At 36.6% G+C, this 20,263-nt stretch overlaps 2 protein-coding genes across 2 annotated transcripts in view; both read right to left on the reverse strand.

Annotated features, from left to right (window-relative positions):
- Nucleotides 1-4,368: 4,368 nt before the first annotated feature.
- On the reverse strand, nt 4,369-8,106 carry LOC145270207 (uncharacterized). The gene is made up of 3 exons (XM_080125840.1): nt 7,631-8,106; nt 7,253-7,337; nt 4,369-4,470 (listed from the first exon to the last, which is right to left on the reverse strand). The coding sequence occupies exons 1-3, from the start codon at nt 7,924-7,926 to the stop codon at nt 4,369-4,371; spliced, it is 483 nt and encodes a 160-aa protein (XP_079981966.1). The 5' UTR covers nt 7,927-8,106.
- The window catches only part of LOC145270208 (uncharacterized), a 45,389-nt gene continuing 33,104 nt past the window's right edge, over nt 7,979-20,263 (reverse strand). Inside the window, exons 7-9 of the mRNA XM_080125841.1 lie at nt 9,079-9,133; nt 8,953-8,965; nt 7,979-7,989 (exon numbers count right to left, since the gene is read on the reverse strand). Of these exons, the coding sequence (XP_079981967.1) occupies nt 7,979-7,989; nt 8,953-8,965; nt 9,079-9,133 (79 nt within the window). The remainder of the gene's footprint in view (nt 7,990-8,952; nt 8,966-9,078; nt 9,134-20,263) is intronic.

Genomic DNA, 20,263 nt, shown 5'->3' on the forward strand with positions numbered 1-20,263 from the left:
TTACGAGTTGAAAGGCATCGTTAAAATATTTGTAGCGAGTTCTTTTCATTTTATATTTTTATTTCGTCCTCTTCAAGTCCAATGTAAACAAGTTCTTGATAAGCCGTTCCTCTTAAGGAATCCAATTTACAAAATTTATACTTCTAACGATTACTATGATATTGTCCCATTGACTACTGCACACTCTTTAAACCCTCGAGTGGTCTCTGGGCCTTGATAAGTAGTGATCCCTTTGTAAAACAAAAAATATTTCAATACTTTGATGTGCTAGTTTTCCTTTTCATTTCAAAATGCACGCATTAATAAAACTAGCTCCAACACTATTTGTCTCTGCTAATTTCCTTACGATATTCGTTTTCAGCATACCTGAACAAACTGAGGGTTGGCCCCCCTCATATGCCGCCTGTTCAAACATGGTCGCCAGTGATTTACATTTCAAAATACACGCGTTAATAAAACTAGCTCCAAAACTATTTGTCTCTGCTAATTTTCCTTGCGATATTCGTTTTCAGCATACCTGAACAAACTGAGGGTTGGCCCCTTTCATACACCGCCTGGTTAAACTGTTCAAACAGGGTCGCCAGTGATTTACATTTCAAAATACACGCATTAATAAAACTAGCTCCAAAACTATTTGTCTCTGCTAATTTTCCTTGCGATATTCGTTTTCAGCATACATGAACAAACTGAGAGTTGGCCCCTTTCATACACCGCCTGCTCAAACATGGTCGCCAGTGATTTACATTTCCAAATACACGCATTAATATCTCGAAAACTATTCGTCTGTCTGTGCTAATTTTCCTTGCGATATTCGTTTTCAGCATAAGGGGCAAGTTTTCCGGGCACTGGTATAAGTGCTATGGGTTCATCAGAGCACATCCCATTAAAGTACTTGTAAACAGGGATGCAACACTGAGGCGATGGGACAGACGTTGGGGATTGACCTATAGCACGCACGGTGCCTATTAGATTAGATACTCTTTTTTTTTGTTGTTTTTGTGCTCAACGATAAAAACCGACTTCTTCATTTGTGTTTGCTTCTCATTTTCGCTTTTTCTCTGATAAGTGTTTCGCTAATGTGAAAAAGAAAACATGTTCGAACGTTTGCTGACATGTATTGGATGTGTTCCTACCAGTATTTTGCTTAATTTTCGAGTTTGGAGCGATTATCGAGTCTCACAAGATGTGTGTAAAATGTCAGACACTTCTTTATTGTTCTAACTTAAAACCGTGCGCTACTTTTGTCTGTGTTAAATAAACGTTTTAAAATAAGTTAAAACAACAAAAATGTGATCTAGGTAGGTAGAAGAGTAACTTATCTTGCCTTTGGTAACATTCATTTTCTTATATATTTATTTGTTCACTACTTTTTCGTTTTGTTCTCTTGAATGCGAAATATTCGCCGTGGAATTTACACGGGTCACGATTATTTCGTTTTATTAATCTTAAGTTTCATAGAATAAAAAGTTCAGACACAACTTTGTCGAGCGATTTATAATCGATTTCATTTAACTTCTGTTTGACCCCGGCACGTACGATCCTTTCTCTCCTTCCCCCACTCTCTCTCTCTTCTTTAGCTTGGTGACAAGTGATATGCTTATGTGTGCGTGCGTGTGTGTGTGTGTGTATGTGTGTACATGCGTGCGTATGTGTGTTGTCGTATTCACCAAAATTTAAAAAAATAAAAACTTTTTTCCCCGACCGGCCGGATTAGGGTTGTGAGGTGTGGTTAGAGTTCATGAAAATAAATGTTAGCAATAAAAACTTTTTAAAACCAAGTTAGAAAAAAGAAAACAATTTACTTCCCCACGGAGCCCCCGATTCTTCTTCTTTTTTTAGGCGATGTAATAAACCATATTTTTGAGCAGGGTTGCCTCCTCTCTTTATTTTGGTTTGTATATTTTTCATGTTGCAAAAATGCTCCCGGGAGATCTTTTTAGGATTCTAAAGGTTTGCTTTTTTTTTACACTTTTTATTATCTTCGAAAAATGTACACAAATGTAAACAAGCAGTTTACGATTTGAAAGGCATCGTTAAAATGATATTTTTCGCGAGTTCTTTCAGCTGTATAGTTTTTATTCGTCGTCTTCAAGTCGAATGTAAACAAGTTCTTGATAAGCCGTTCATCTTAAGTAATCTGATTTACCAAATTTACACTTCTAACGATTACTATGATATTGTCCCATTGACTACTGTACACTCTTTAACCCCTCGAGTGGTCTCTGGGCCTTGATAGGCAGTGATTCCTTTGTAAAATAAAATAAAAACATTTCAATACTTTGATGGTGAATCTATAGTCAGACTATGCTAATTTTCCTTGCGATATTCGTTTTCAGCATACCTGAACAAACTTAGTGTTGGCCCCTTTCATATGCCGCCTGTTCAAACATGGTCGCCAGGGATTTACATTTCAAAATACACGCATTAGTATCTCGAAAACTATTTGTCTGTGCTAATTTTCCTTGTGATATTCGTTTTCAGCATACCCGAACGATTTTAAAATGGACAGTCCGAATGTTAACGAAGCACACACACACACACACACACACACACACACACACACACACACACACACAAAGACAACGTAAACTCAGTGAAAGTGTCTACTATCGATAAGCTAGTTGTAAATTAGATTACTGGCTCTTATGAGTTTTAGTCTAACCACCCTTTACAACTGTGATACAGTAGAACAGTCCGTCTCTGGACAATTAGCAGTGTATCGCATAACTCAATGACAGTGTCGAATGTTGACTAGCTAGTTGTAAGTTAGGTTACTGGCTCTGATGTGTTACACTCTAACCACCCTTAATAACTGTGATACAGCGGAACAGTCCGTTTTGGGACAAGTGGCGGTGATCGCATAACTCATTGAAAGTGCCGAATGTCTATTAGCTAGTTGAAACTTAGATTACTGGCTTTGATGAGTTTCAGTCTAACCACACTTAATAACTTTGATACAGCGGAACAGTCCGTCTGTTTCGCATAACTCATTGACAGTGTCGAGTGTCGATTAGCTAGTTGTAACTTCGTAGCCGAATGCCCCTTTAAGAAGAGACTTGAAGATAATTATTGTTGTCATTTGTATTATTATTCTTATCGTCCAGCCATGCACGTGCAGAAATCCATTTCCAACTCAACTGTGTTAAAAAAACTTACTTCTCCTTCAACGAGACAAGAACGCCGACACTCGACTTCGCACCGATATGACGATTCATAGAAATTAAAGCTGTTGATTTTATGTATTGAATGTTACAACTTTGCCCCCACTCCTACACACACAGACACAGCGACGAACGAACCTGGCGACGCTTTCGATTGTAAATATAAGAGCGTTGTCGGCGGCGACAACCGGAAATGGCAAACCCTGTGTCAGTCAGATTTCACTTTGAACTGCGAAATAATTCGTTTTAACTAATGAGACCTGTGGAAATTCTAAGGTTAATCCTTCCGAGTTAAGACAACAAAGCGTAAAATTTGAAAAAAAAAAAAAAAAAATACAAAACAAATATATAATATGTAAATGTTACCAAAAGATACCAAAGATAAGTTACTCTTCTAAATATATATATATATAATTAAATAATCTATATATCTTTAAAAATGAACTTATCTGTATGTCTGTCTGTGTGTCTGTAATGTTAACGAATTCCGCTCGTTTGAATACTCCAGAAATTTGTCTGTTAAGGGGTCAAAGTTATACCATTGAGAACTCTACCAAACTCCTCCGGCAATTTTGAGTCTAAACACTTGAAATTTTAGATATAGGTTCCTTGGACATGGAAGCCGTTATTTTATTTTATGTATTTATTTATTTATTTATTTTGCTCAATTTGCCAAGCCTCTACCTCAGGGCCACCAAACAATTGCCACGGAAATGGAAGAAATTAAGAACTAATTAACTACGAATTTGGGAGAGTACAATGACAATCTAGAGTGTTCGAACGAGTGGAAGTTGTGAACATTACATAGATGCTAGTTGATTACCTTATAACATGGCAATGTGTACGTTTTATTTCTTTTGCTCAGCATTCGGACAAATGAGTTGACAAAAAAAAATTTTTAAGAAAATAATTTTATTAACGGTAAATGCGCAAGAATTACGGGTGCAAAGAATTCTGCTTAAGTTTCTTTTAGCTGCTGTTTCTGCTCGTGTAAGGACTTCTTCAGGATGTTTATTGTTTTCAGTCAACCTGGACTTCTCTTTGCCACTGGAATCAAGTCGTGTTGACTCAGGAGAAGAGGGGTTAGTGATTGTGTAACCCGTGCTTCACTGTTTAGTGTGTGCCTATCATTCGGGTAAATGAGTCAACAAAATAAAACAAAAAATACATTTAGAAAATGATTTTATTAACAGGAAATGCGCAAGAATCACGGCTGCAAAGAATTCTGCGTCAGTTTCTCCACTCTGCCTTTTAGCTGCTGTTTCTGCTCGTGTAAGGACTTCTTCAGGATGGCAATGTCTTGCTCGGTCTGTAGGGAAGAGAAGATAAACAAAAAATTCAATCATTTTATTGTAGACTAGCATTTCAGCCCGGCGTTGCCCGGGTGTTTGGATGTGTTTGTTGAGCAAAAAAAAAAAAGTGGTAGTAGGAAGACAGGTTTGAACACGTACCCCAAAGGAGGAAAAGAACAGGAAAAAAACCTGACGTCTTTGCTGTAACGCCCACCGCCAAACCAGAAGTGACATGTTTAAATTAAAGCTAGACAATCGAAAGGAAAGGATGACTTTTGAAAATATTGGCGAAAAAAAGCGACCCCCCCCCTGTAGAAAAGTGTCCAGTTGAAGATGAAGTTATTAACATCTTTAGCCATTTTTTTTATATTTGTCGTCTGAAAGGTTGAACTTCAAAACGATACTGATCTGTTAAAAATCCGTCACCTCTGTCGAAAGTTTTAGGCAGACATGCAAACATACATACATAAATTTATATATTGGTAACTAAAAATTTTTGATCCAAACCGATTAAAAAGCTTGCCCTATCTCTGAATACCCTTTATGTAAAATTTCAAATGTTTAGATCAAAACATTGTCTGAGTAATTTGGTAGAGATCGCAACGGTCAATTTTTAAAAAAACTTTGAACCCCATTATGACCCCTGAACATTTGTTTTGGGCTCAAATCAAGTTATTAAGTTAAATCCATGTCCAAGGAACCTATATCTAAAATTTCAATTGTTTAGACCCAAAATTGTCGGAGGAGTTTGGTAGAGTTCTCAAAGGTCAAATCGTTGAACTTTGACCCCTTAACAGCCAAATTTCTGTCCGAAAACGGATTACAAAGATTTTCCCAAATTTCAGTACCCTATATATCAAATTTCGCGTCTGTAGACTGAAAATTGACAGAGTTATTGCGTAGGGGAATGTTCACGTTTATAGATATATAGATATGAGCAAAAATATCTTGCCTTTGGTAACAGTTATTTATAGAATTGTTAGATGAAAGTCTAGAACAGTTCTAACAAATCAGTCCCTCCAAATGTTAAGAATGGCTTTCTAAATAAAGTTCTCCATCTTCGGTTCGTAAACTTCATAAGTAACCTATTAAGTTGTTAGGTGGAAACTTGCAGTGTCTGTTCCAATGTCTGAGTCGCCTTGGCCATGTGCCAAAAATTGATACATCATCGTCCTAGTGACTCATGGCCGAGGCGACTAAGACGTTGGAACAGACATTGCAAGTCTCCAACGTGCTGAGTCCAATCCTGAGCGAAAGCAGTGGCAGTGACAACACAATGGCAGTGACAGGGATAGACGCAGCAGCAGCAGCAACAGCATTAAGCGGTAGCAGCAGGGACGGCCTGAATGGACCGAGAACATGGTACCCCCGTAACAATAAAGGGTTGGGTTCGAAATTCAAATAAAAGTTCGCGAGTTTGAGATACACCTGAAGAAGGCTGAAGGATAATACGGCCGAAGCGTAGTGAAAAAAACACCAAAGATGAGGAAATGAGTCCGAAAAACGAAATCCATAATATCTACACTCCTATAAATTTTTTTTTTTTTTGTGTGTAATTATATTCGTATTAAAACGCTTTTCTTCTATTTATTTAAAAAGATAATACAACTTTGTTATATATGGCTCGTAGCTGGGTTCATTCAGATTCGTGTGAAAGAAAACGTGGAAAGAAAGAAAGGGAGACCATGACAGAAAGAGACGAAGATATATATTTCTCTCACATGCAAGTCAGTCTGGTTTCCGATTTTGAACGGAGTAGACATGGTTGAGATTTCACTAAGATTCATAGAACCAAAGAAACATGTGGAACTACCAATAAAAAAAGAATAAGCCACACAATGAGATATACACATAAGAGACAAAATTCTCCCCCTCCCCATTATTTTATTCTACTTGTGAGTCAAGGCCTGAAGACCACCCGAGGATAAGGGTTAATGTATGTAAGGTGTTAGTGCAGTAATAGTTAATGGTATAAATTGGATAGAATTTTTATTATTTATGGGGACGGCTCAACAAGAACTTGTTTACATTGGATTTGAAGGCCAGCAGATAGAGAGTGAGGAGGATTCATATATAGTGGTTGTAGCTAATCAAGTGTTTTTTTGTTTTTGTTAAAGTTTTGCCAGGGGGCCCGTAGCCGGGGTCATTCATATTCGTATGAAAGAAAACGTGGAAAGAAAGAAAGAAAGAGAGGGGGATATCTTTTCTCTCGCATGCAAGTCAGTCTGGTTTCCGATTTTGAACAGAGCAGACACGGTTGAGATTTCACTAAGATGCATAGAAGTAAAGCAAGATGCGGAACTGTCAAGAAATAGAAGAATAAGCCAAGCGTTAATTAATCAAAGGAAGCCTTCGATTTGTTATCTTGTACAGCTGCAAGCGACAAAGAAAAAAATGGTGAACTTTATCGCATATATATGCATCGCAATTGCATTCACAAATACAAAGAGACACACAGGATGAGATATACACGCAAGAGGCAAAATCCCCCCCCCCATTTTAGTCAAAGTCCGAAGTCCACTCAAAGATAAGGGTTAATGAATGTAAGATGTTAGTGCAGTAATGGTTAATGGTATTTGGGTAGAAGTTTGATTATTGATGTGGACGGCTCAACAAGAACTTGTCAATCATGAAGCTTCCCAAGACGAGAGCCATTGATTTAAATTGGGACGTGATGGGAGTCAGAGCGATCATGATGAAAATAGAGAAGGTTCTGTTGTTTTAAATTTACTGGGGAGGAACCATTTTAGACATGAATAGTAGTCTGAAGAATCCAAATGTTATGAAACGTTGCCTTACCTGTGAGAGTTCAGCATCAATAGATGCTATATCTGGATCTTTCGTTTCCCATGACTGCAACATATTCAGGTATTCTTTCAGTGATCTTAATTTGTAAAAATATATAACAATAAATGTTAGCTTCAATTTTAATATTTGCTGCTTCTGCACTATTGGGACGAGATTTTGTAGTCGATAAATGGAGTTTTCAGATAAAAAAAAAATAATGGTTTTAATTGATTTTTTTTGTCAATTCTAATAAATTACAATGTTAGCTTCCAAATTATGCAGTCGAAATTACCTAAATATTACTGAATTATTAAAAAAAAAATTTAATCGTGTTAGCAAGTGAAGAAATTGCCGCCACCTTGTTTAAATTGAAACATGCAATGTACTTACGCTAATTTCTCTCGTTGGGTTTTGTAATTCAATAACAACTTGTTCGTCTCGAGCACTTCCAACCGCAGATTAGCATCAGTCGCCTCCTTTGAGACCCGGAAATCGCTCGGGGTCATCAGCAAAACATCCGAGTCTTTTTCCTGAACTGGACCAGGACCAGCATTCTTGGCTAATGGATTCCCAGACTGAAGTTTTGTATCGGGCTGAACGTCTACTAGCTGCGGCTCGGGAGAAAGAACCAGTCGGCTTGCAGGAGAGAGTCTTTCAGATGAATTCTCGGGAGGAGTCTGGTTCATTTTAATCAGCCTCTCTGGCCCTTCTTCAAATCTAGGTTTGACCAAAGGTTTTTCAATCGTAAACTGTAAAGAAATGAAATTTTAAATTCAAATTCATGTCAAATCCTGGTGAAAATGAACAAACGGTGCAGTTTTAGGCTTTAATATATGTACATTTGAGTTCTGCAACCATACAAAAAAAAAAAAAAATACAGCAAAATGTCACTTTAAATGTAAGATCCCTTAGCACATTGAAAAATAGGGTGGAAGGGATGTCACTTGATGTATGATCCCTTAGCACAATGAAAAATAGGATAGGGGAACTTACTTTGAATGTAAGATCTCTTAGCACAATAAAAAAGTAGAGGTATGTCACTTTATAGGTGAGATCCCTTAGCAAAATGAAAAAAAAGTAGGGCATGTTACTTTAAAAGTAAGATCCCTTAGCACAATAATAAATAAGGTCGAATGTGGGATTTTTCTTTAAATGTGAGATCACTTTTCAAATTAAAATATTGGGTGGAGAGATGTCACTTTAAATGTAAGATCCCTTAGCACATTGAAAAATAGGTTTGGTGGGTAAGTCACATTACATATAAGATCCCTTAGCACAATGCAAAATAGGATAGGGAGAAATAACTTTAAATGGAAGATCCCTTACCACAATGAAAAAAAAGTAGAGTATTGTAACTTTAAAGTTAACATCCCTTAGCACATTGAAAAATATGGTGGGGGATGTATGATCCCTTAGCATAAGGAAAACTAGAGTGAGAGGATATCTCTTTAAATATGAGATCCCTTAGCACAATTAAAAATAAGGTTGGGAGTGGGATTTTGTTTTAAACACATTTAAAAATAGTAGGGGTCAGAGTGGACCTGGGAGCAAATAGCAATTAAAGGGTGGCTCCACACTCCCCAAAGCCTGCAAGCTGGGGCCTAACCACTGGATATAGTGTAAGGTCATATCCAGGACCACAGATATATATAGATAGGTACAGAGATTGAGAACGCACTAAAAATGTGGCTTCATTTCGGTACCTAACTTACCTGGGTGGGTTGCCTGTAGGCGGAGAAAAACCGTGTCACACAGACAGACAAACAGTAGGAAAATTTATAATAAGATATAACAAAAATAAAAAAAGAAATAATACCATCAAAATAGACAATTCTCACCTGATTTTCAATGTCTTTGGTTATAGCTTTTTCCATCTTGATAGGAATTTCGGGACTGAAAAAAGAAAAACAAATTGCTAACTTAGCGATACAAATCCGATACATATATATATATATATATATTTAAAATATAATTATTTTTTATTTTTTTAAAACTTTTTACAATTACAACAATTTTACAATTTACAACAAGTAAACGTGTATTCAATTGCAAATTTCGTAGTCCAAACAAGAGGGGATGTGGATATAGGTAGATGAGAATCCTATAGACCAATGCAAGTCAACGTGGATTCAATTGAAAATTTCTTAGTCCAAACAAGAGGGTATGTGGATATAGGTAGATGAGAATCCTATAGACCAATGCAAGTCAACGTGTATTCAATTGAAAATTTCTAAGTCCAAACAAGAGGGGATCTAGATATAGGTAGATGAGAATCCTATAGAGCAATGCAAGTAAACGTGTATTCAATTGCAAATTTCTAAGTCCAAACAAGAGGGGATATGGATATAGGTATATGAGAATCCTATAGACCAATGCAAGTCAACGTGTATTCAATTGAAAATTTCTAAGTCCAAACAAGAGGGGATGTGGATATAGGTAGATGAGAATCCTATAGACCAATGCAAGTCAACGTGTATTCAATTGAAAATTTCTGAGTCCAAACAAGAGGGGATGTGGATATAGGTAGATGAGAATCCTATAGACCAATGCAAGTCAACGTGTATTCAATTGAAAATTTCTAAGTCCAAACAAGAGGGGATCTAGATATAGGTAGATGAGAATCCTATAGACCAATGCAAGTCAACGTGTATTCAATTGAAAATTTCTAAGTCCAAACAACAGGGGATGTGGATATAGGTAGATGAGAATCCTATAGACCAATGCAAGTCAACGTGTATTCAATTGAAAATTTCTAAGTCCAAACAAGAGGGGATGTGGATATAGGTAGATGAGAATCCTATAGACCAATGCAAGTCAACGTGTATTCAATTGAAAATTTCTGAGTCCAAACAAGAGGGGATGTGGATATAGGTAGATGAGAATCCTATAGACCAATGCAAGTCAACGTGTATTCAATTGAAAATTTCTAAGTCCAAACAAGAGGGGATGTGGATATAGGTAGATGAGAATCCTATAGACCAATGCAAGTCAACGTGTATTCAATTGAAAATTTCTAAGTCCAAACAAGAGGGGATGTGGATATAGGTAGATGAGAATCCTATAGACCAATGCAAGTCAACGTGTATTCAATTGAAAATTTCTAAGTCCAAACAAGAGGGGATGTGGATATAGGTAGATGAGAATCCTATAGACCAATGCAAGTCAACGTGTATTCAATTGAAAATTTCTAAGTCCAAACAAGAGGGGATGTGGATATAGGTAGATGAGAATCCTATAGACCAATGCAAGTCAACGTGTATTCAATTGAAAATTTCTAAGTCCAAACAAGAGGGGATGTGGATATAGGTAGATGAGAATCCTATAGACCAATGCAAGTCAAGGTGTATTCAATTGAAAATTTCTAAGTCCAAACAAGAGGGGATGTGGATATAGGTAGATGAGAATCCTATAGACCAATGCAAGTCAACGTGTATTCAATTGAAAATTTCTAAGTCCAAACAAGAGGGGATGTGGATATAGGTAGATGAGAATCCTATAGACCAATGCAAGTCAACGTGTATTCAATTGCAAATTTCTAAGTCCAAAAAACAGGGGATGTGGATAGAGGTAGATGAGAATCCTATAGACCAATGCAAGTCAACGTGTATTCAATTGAAAATTTCTAAGTCCAAACAAGAGGGGATGTGGATATAGGTAGATGAGAATCCTATAGACCAATGCAAGTAAACGTGTATTCAATTGAAAATTTCTAAGTCCAAACAAGAGGGGATGTGGATATAGGTAGATGAGAATCCTATAGACCAATGCAAGTCAACGTGTATTCAATGTAAAATTTCTAAGTCCAAACAAGAGGGGATGTGGATATAGGTAGATGAGAATCCTATAGACCAATGCAAGTCAACGTGTATTCAAATGAAAATTTCTAAGTCCAAACAAGAGGGGATGGGGATATAGGTAGATGAGAATCCTATAGACCAATGCAAGTCAACGTGTATTCAATTGAAAATTTCTAAGTCCAAACAAGAGGGGATGTGGATATAGGTAGATGAGAATCCTATAGACCAATGCAAGTCAACGTGTATTCAATTGAAAATTTCTAAGTCCAAACAAGAGGGGATGTAGATATAGGTAGATGAGAATCCTATAGACCAATGCAAGTCAACGTGTATTCAATTGAAAATTTCTAAGTCCAAACAAGAGGGGATGTGGATATAGGTAGATGAGAATCCTATAGACCAATGCAAGTCAACGTGTATTCAATTGAAAATTTCTAAGTCCAAACAAGAGGGGATGTGGATATAGGTAGATCAGAATCCTATAGACCAATGCAAGTCAACGTGTATTCAATTGAAAATTTCTAAGTCCAAACAACAGGGGATGTGGATATAGGTAGATGAGAATCCTATAGACCAATGCAAGTCAACGTGTATTCAATTGAAAATTTCTAAGTCCAAACAGGAGGGGATGTGGATATAGGAAGATGAGAATCCTATAGACCAATGCAAGTCAACGTGTATTCAATTGAAAATTTCTAAGTCCAAACAACAGGGGATGTGGATATAGGTAGATGAGAATCCTATAGACCAATGCAAGTCAACGTGTATTCAATTGAAAATTTCTAAGTCCAAACAAGAGGGGATGTGGATATAGGTAGATGAGAATCCTATAGACCAATGCAATTCAACGTGTATTCAATTGAAAATTTCTAAGTCCAAACAAGAGGGGATGTGGATATAGGTAGATGAGAATCCTATAGACCAATGCAAGTCAACGTGTATTCAATTGAAAATTTCTAAGTCCAAACAAGAGGGGATGTGGATATAGGTAGATGAGAATCCTATAGACCAATGCAATTCAACGTGTATTCAATTGAAAATTTCTAAGTCCAAACAAGAGGGGATGTGGATATAGGTAGATGAGAATCCTATAGACCAATGCAATTCAACGTGTATTCAATTGAAAATTTCTAAGTCCAAACAAGAGGGGATGTGGATATAGGTAGATGAGAATCCTATAGACCAATGCAAGTCAACGTGTATTCAATTGAAAATTTCTAAGTCCAAACAAGAGGGGATGTGGATATAGGTAGATGAGAATCCTATAGACCAATGCAATTCAACGTGTATTCAATTGAAAATTTCTAAGTCCAAACAAGAGGGGATGTGGATATAGGTAGATGAGAATCCTATAGACCAATGCAAGTCAACGTGTATTCAATTGAAAATTTCTAAGTCCAAACAAGAGGGGATGTGGATATAGGTAGATGAGAATCCTATAGACCAATGCAAGTCAACGTGTATTCAATTGAAAATTTCTAAGTCCAAACAAGAGGGGATCTAGATATAGGTAGATGAGAATCCTATAGAGCAATGCAAGTAAACGTGTATTCAATTGCAAATTTCTAAGTCCAAACAAGAGGGGATATGGATATAGGTATATGAGAATCCTATAGACCAATGCAAGTCAACGTGTATTCAATTGAAAATTTCTAAGTCCAAACAAGAGGGGATGTGGATATAGGTAGATCAGAATCCTATAGACCAATGCAAGTCAACGTGTATTCAATTGAAAATTTCTAAGTCCAAACAAGAGGGGATGTGGATATAGGTAGATGAGAATCCTATAGACCAATGCAAGTCAACGTGGATTCAATTGAAAATTTCTTAGTCCAAACAAGAGGGTATGTGGATATAGGTAGATGAGAATCCTATAGACCAATGCAAGTCAACGTGTATTCAATTGAAAATTTCTAAGTCCAAACAAGAGGGGATCTAGATATAGGTAGATGAGAATCCTATAGACCAATGCAAGTCAACGTGTATTCAATTGAAAATTTCTAAGTCCAAACAACAGGGGATGTGGATATAGGTAGATGAGAATCCTATAGACCAATGCAAGTCAACGTGTATTCAATTGAAAATTTCTAAGTCCAAACAAGAGGGGATGTGGATATAGGTAGATGAGAATCCTATAGACCAATGCAAGTCAACGTGTATTCAATTGAAAATTTCTGAGTCCAAACAAGAGGGGATGTGGATATAGGTAGATGAGAATCCTATAGACCAATGCAAGTCAACGTGTATTCAATTGAAAATTTCTAAGTCCAAACAAGAGGGGATGTGGATATAGGTAGATGAGAATCCTATAGACCAATGCAAGTCAACGTGTATTCAATTGAAAATTTCTAAGTCCAAACAAGAGGGGATGTGGATATAGGTAGATGAGAATCCTATAGACCAATGCAAGTCAACGTGTATTCAATTGAAAATTTCTAAGTCCAAACAAGAGGGGATGTGGATATAGGTAGATGAGAATCCTATAGACCAATGCAAGTCAACGTGTATTCAATTGAAAATTTCTAAGTCCAAACAAGAGGGGATGTGGATATAGGTAGATGAGAATCCTATAGACCAATGCAAGTCAACGTGTATTCAATTGAAAATTTCTAAGTCCAAACAAGAGGGGATGTGGATATAGGTAGATGAGAATCCTATAGACCAATGCAAGTCAAGGTGTATTCAATTGAAAATTTCTAAGTCCAAACAAGAGGGGATGTGGATATAGGTAGATGAGAATCCTATAGACCAATGCAAGTCAACGTGTATTCAATTGAAAATTTCTAAGTCCAAACAAGAGGGGATGTGGATATAGGTAGATGAGAATCCTATAGACCAATGCAAGTCAACGAGTATTCAATTGAAAATTTCTAAGTCCAAACAAGAGGGGATGTGGATATAGGTAGATCAGAATCCTATAGACCAATGCAAGTCAACGTGTATTCAATTGAAAATTTCTAAGTCCAAACAAGAGGGGATGTTGATATAGGTAGATGAGAATCCTATAGACCAATGCAAGTCAACGTGTATTCAATTGAAAATTTCTAAGTCCAAACAACAGGGGATGTGGATATAGGTAGATGAGAATCCTATAGACCAATGCAAGTCAACGTGTATTCAATTGAAAATTTCTAAGTCCAAACAAGAGGGGATGTGGATATAGGTAGATGAGAATCCTATAGACCAATGCAAGTCAACGTGTATTCAATTGAAAATTTCTAAGTCCAAACAAGAGGGGATGTGGATATAGGTAGATGAGAATCCTATCGACCAATGGAAGTCAACGTGTATTCAATTGAAAATTTCTAAGTCCAAACAAGAGGGGATGTGGATATAGGTAGATGAGAATCCTATAGACCAATGCAAGTCAACGTGTATTCAATTGAAAATTTCTAAGTCAAAACAACAGGGGATGTTGATATAGGTAGATGAGAATCCTATAGACCAATGCAAGTCAACGTGTATTCAATTGAAAATTTCTAAGTCCAAACAAGAGGGGATGTGGATATAGGTAAATGAGAATCCTATAGACCAATGCAAGTCAACGTGTATTCAATTGAAAATTTCTAAGTCCAAACAAGAGGGGATGTGTATATAGGTAGATCAGAATCCTATAGACCAATGCAAGTCAACGTGTATTCAATTGAAAATTTCTAAGTCCAAACAAGAGGGGATGTGGATTTAGGTAAATGAGAATCCTATAGACCAATGCAAGTCAACGTGTATTCAATTGAAAATTTCTAAGTCCAAACAAGAGGGGATGTGGATATAGGTAGATGAGAATCCTATAGACCAATGCAAGTCAACGTGTATTCAATTGAAAATTTCTAAGTCCAAACAAGAGGGGATGTGTATATAGGTAGATCAGAATCCTATAGACCAATGCAAGTCAACGTGTATTCAATTGAAAATTTCTAAGTCCAAACAAGAGGGGATGTGGATATAGGTAGATGAGAATCCTATAGACCAATGCAAGTCAACGTGTATTCAATTGAAAATTTCTAAGTCCAAACAACAGGGGATGTAGATATAGGTAGATAAGAATCCTATTGACCAATGCAAGTCAACGTGTATTCAATTGAAAATTTCTAAGTCCAAACAAGAGGGGATGTGGATATAGGTAGATGAGAATCCTATAGACCAATGCAAGTCAACGTGTATTCAATTGAAAATTTCTAAGTCCAAACAAGAGGGGATGTAGATATAGGTAGATAAGAATCCTATAGACCAATGCAAGTCAACGTGTATTCAATTGAAAGTTTCTAAGTCCAAACAAGAGGGGATGTGGATATAGGTAGATGAGAATCCTATAGACCAATGCAAGTTAACGTGTATTCAATTGAAAATTTCTAAGTCCAAACAAGAGGGGATGTGGATATAGGTAGATGAGAATCCTATAGACCAATGCAAGTCAACGTGTATTCAATTGAAAATATCTAAGTCCAAACAAGAGGGGATGTGGATATAGGTAGATGAGAATCCTATAGACCAATGCAAGTTAACGTGTATTCAATTGAAAATTTCTAAGTCCAAACAAGAGGGGATGTAGATATAGGTAGATGAGAATCCTATAGACCAATGCAAGTCAACGTGTATTCAATTGAAAATTTCTAAGTCCAAACAAGAGGGGATGTGGATATAGGTAGATCAGAATCCTATAGACCAATGCAAGTCAACGTGTATTCAATTGAAAATTTCTAAGTCCAAACAAGAGGGGATGTGGATATAGGTAGATGAGAATCCTATAGACCAATGCAAGTCAACGTGTATTCAATTGAAAATTTCTAAGTCCAAACAAGAGGGGATGTGGATATAGGTAGATGAGAATCCTATAGACCAATGCAAGTCAACGTGTATTCAATTGAAAATTTACAAGTCCAAACAAGAGGGGATGTGGATATAGGTAGATGAGAATCCTATAGACCAATGCAAGTCAACGTGTATTCAATTGAAAATTTACAAGTCCAAACAAGAGGGGATGTGGATATAGGTAGATGAGAATCCTATAGACCAATGCAAGTCAACGTGTATTCAATTGAAAATTTCTAAGTCCAAACAAGAGGGGATGTAGATATAGGTAGATAAGAATCCTATAGACCAATGCAAGTCAACGTGTATTCAATTGAAAATTTCTAAGTCCAAACAAGAGGGGATGTGGATATAGGTAGATGAGAATCCTATAGACCAATGCAAGTCAACGTGTATTCAATTGAAAATTTCTAAGTCCAAACAAGAGGGGATGTGGATATAGGTAGATGAGAATCCTATAGACCAATGCAAGTCAACGTGTATTCAATTGAAAATTTACAAGTCCAAACAAGAGGGGATGTGGATATAGGTAGATGAGAATCCTATAGACCAATGCAAGTCAACGTGTATTCAATTGAAAATTTCTAAGTCCAAACAAGAGGGGATGTGGATATAGGTAGATGAGAATCCTATAGACCAATGCAAGTCAACGTGTATTCAATTGAAAATTTCTAAGTCCAAACAAGAGGGGATGTGGATATAGGTAGATGAGAATCCTATAGACCAATGCAAGTCAACGTGTATTCAATTGAAAATTTCTAAGTCCAAACAAGAGGGGATGTGGATATAGGTAGATCAGAATCCTATAGACCAATGCAAGTCAACGTGTATTCAATTGAAAATTTCTAAGTCCAAACAACAGGGGATGTGGATATAGGTAGATGAGAATCCTATAGACCAATGCAAGTCAACGTGTATTCAATTGAAAATTTCTAAGTCCAAACAGGAGGGGATGTGGATATAGGAAGATGAGAATCCTATAGACCAATGCAAGTCAACGTGTATTCAATTGAAAATTTCTAAGTCCAAACAACAGGGGATGTGGATATAGGTAGATGAGAATCCTATAGACCAATGCAAGTCAACGTGTATTCAATTGAAAATTTCTAAGTCCAAACAAGAGGGGATGTGGATATAGGTAGATGAGAATCCTATAGACCAATGCAATTCAACGTGTATTCAATTGAAAATTTCTAAGTCCAAACAAGAGGGGATGTGGATATAGGTAGATGAGAATCCTATAGACCAATGCAAGTCAACGTGTATTCAATTGAAAATTTCTAAGTCCAAACAAGAGGGGATTTGGATATAGGTAGATGAGAATCCTATAGACCAATGCAATTCAACGTGTATTCAATTGAAAATTTCTAAGTCCAAACAAGAGGGGATGTGGATATAGGTAGATGAGAATCCTATAGACCAATGCAATTCAACGTGTATTCAATTGAAAATTTCTAAGTCCAAACAAGAGGGGATGTGGATATAGGTAGATGAGAATCCTATAGACCAATGCAAGTCAACGTGTATTCAATTGAAAATTTCTAAGTCCAAACAAGAGGGGATGTGGATATAGGTAGATGAGAATCCTATAGACCAATGCAATTCAACGTGTATTCAATTGAAAATTTCTAAGTCCAAACAAGAGGGGATGTGGATATAGGTAGATGAGAATCCTATAGACCAATGCAAGTCAACGTGTATTCAATTGAAAATTTCTAAGTCCAAACAAGAGGGGATGTGGATATAGGTAGATGAGAATCCTATAGACCAATGCAAGTCAACGTGTATTCAATTGAAAATTTCTAAGTCCAAACAAGAGGGGATCTAGATATAGGTAGATGAGAATCCTATAGAGCAATGCAAGTAAACGTGTATTCAATTGCAAATTTCTAAGTCCAAACAAGAGGGGATATGGATATAGGTATATGAGAATCCTATAGACCAATGCAAGTCAACGTGTATTCAATTGAAAATTTCTAAGTCCAAACAAGAGGGGATGTGGATATAGGTAGATCAGAATCCTATAGACCAATGCAAGTCAACGTGTATTCAATTGAAAATTTCTAAGTCCAAACAAGAGGGGATGTGGATATAGGTAGATGAGAATCCTATAGACCAATGCAAGTCAACGTGGATTCAATTGAAAATTTCTTAGTCCAAACAAGAGGGTATGTGGATATAGGTAGATGAGAATCCTATAGACCAATGCAAGTCAACGTGTATTCAATTGAAAATTTCTAAGTCCAAACAAGAGGGGATCTAGATATAGGTAGATGAGAATCCTATAGACCAATGCAAGTCAACGTGTATTCAATTGAAAATTTCTAAGTCCAAACAACAGGGGATGTGGATATAGGTAGATGAGAATCCTATAGACCAATGCAAGTCAACGTGTATTCAATTGAAAATTTCTAAGTCCAAACAAGAGGGGATGTGGATATAGGTAGATGAGAATCCTATAGACCAATGCAAGTCAACGTGTATTCAATTGAAAATTTCTGAGTCCAAACAAGAGGGGATGTGGATATAGGTAGATGAGAATCCTATAGACCAATGCAAGTCAACGTGTATTCAATTGAAAATTTCTAAGTCCAAACAAGAGGGGATGTAGATATAGGTAGATAAGAATCCTATAGACCAATGCAAGTCAACGTGTATTCAATTGAAAATTTCTAAGTCCAAACAAGAGGGGATGTGGATATAGGTAGATGAGAATCCTATAGACCAATGCAAGTCAACGTGTATTCAATTGAAAATTTCTAAGTCCAAACAAGAGGGGATGTGGATATAGGTAGATGAGAATCCTATAGACCAATGCAAGTCAACGTGTATTCAATTGAAAATTTACAAGTCCAAACAAGAGGGGATGTGGATATAGGTAGATGAGAATCCTATAGACCAATGCAAGTCAACGTGTATTCAATTGAAAATTTCTAAGTCCAAACAAGAGGGGATGTAGATATAGGTAGATAAGAATCCTATAGACCAATGCAAGTCAACGTGTATTCAATTGAAAATTTCTAAGTCCAAACAAGAGGGGATGTGGATATAGGTAGATGAGAATCCTATAGACCAATGCAAGTCAACGTGTATTCAATTGAAAATTTCTAAGTCCAAACAAGAGGGGATGTGGATATAGGTAGATGAGAATCCTATAGACCAATGCAAGTCAACGTGTATTCAATTGAAAATTTACAAGTCCAAACAAGAGGGGATGTGGATATAGGTAGATGAGAATCCTATAGACCAATGCAAGTCAACGTGTATTCAATTGAAAATTTCTAAGTCCAAACAAGAGGGGATGTGGATATAGGTAGATGAGAATCCTATAGACCAATGCAAGTCAACGTGTATTCAATTGAAAATTTACAAGTCCAAACAAGAGGGGATGTGGATATAGGTAGATGAGAATCCTATAGACCAATGCAAGTCAACGTGTATTCAATTGAAAATTTCTAAGTCCAAACAAGAGGGGATGTGGATATAGGTAGATGAGAATCCTATAGACCAATGCAAGTCAACGTGTATTCAATTGAAAGTTTCTAAGTCCAAACAAGAGGGGATGTGGATATAGGTAGATGAGAATCCTATAGACCAATGCAAGTTAACGTGTATTCAATTGAAAATTTCTAAGTCCAAACAAGAGGGGATGTGGATATAGGTAGATGAGAATCCTATAGACCAATGCAAGTCAACGTGTATTCAATTGAAAATATCTAAGTCCAAACAAGAGGGGATGTGGATATAGGTAGATGAGAATCCTATAGACCAATGCAAGTTAACGTGTATTCAATTGAAAATTTCTAAGTCCAAACAAGAGGGGATGTAGATATAGGTAGATGAGAATCCTATAGACCAATGCAAGTCAACGTGTATTCAATTGAAAATTTCTAAGTCCAAACAAGAGGGGATGTGGATATAGGTAGATCAGAATCCTATAGACCAATGCAAGTCAACGTGTATTCAATTGAAAATTTCTAAGTCCAAACAAGAGGGGATGTGGATATAGGTAGATGAGAATCCTATAGACCAATGCAAGTCAACGTGTATTCAATTGAAAATTTCTAAGTCCAAACAAGAGGGGATGTGGATATAGGTAGATGAGAATCCTATAGACCAATGCAAGTCAACGTGTATTCAATTGAAAATTTCTAAGTCCAAACAAGAGGGGATGTGGATATAGGTAGATGAGAATCCTATAGACCAATGCAAGTCAACGTGTATTCAATTGAAAATTTCTAAGTCCAAACAAGAGGGGATGTGGATATAGGTAGATCAGAATCCTATAGACCAATGCAAGTCAACGTGTATTCAATTGAAAATTTCTAAGTCCAAACAACAGGGGATGTGGATATAGGTAGATGAGAATCCTATAGGCCAATGCAAGTCAACGTGTATTCAATTGAAAATTTCTAAG

The sequence above is a fragment of the Euprymna scolopes genome, chromosome 46, assembly GCF_053919585.1.
Source record: "Euprymna scolopes isolate OS-2025 chromosome 46, ASM5391958v1, whole genome shotgun sequence".
NCBI classification, from domain to species: domain Eukaryota; kingdom Metazoa; phylum Mollusca; class Cephalopoda; order Sepiida; family Sepiolidae; genus Euprymna; species Euprymna scolopes.

Excerpts from the sequence above, each read along its gene's own strand:
- LOC145270207 (XM_080125840.1), bottom strand. The coding sequence starts at position 7,926 with ATGAACCAGACTCCTCCCGAGAATTCATCTGAAAGACTCTCTCCTGCA. Across the intron at positions 7,338-7,630 it reads ACCCAACGAGAGAAATTAGC|ATCACTGAAAGAATACCTGA; the intron begins GTAAGTACATTG and ends TTACAAATTAAG. Across the intron at positions 4,471-7,252 it reads TTGATGCTGAACTCTCACAG|ACCGAGCAAGACATTGCCAT; the intron begins GTAAGGCAACGT and ends TCTTCCCTACAG.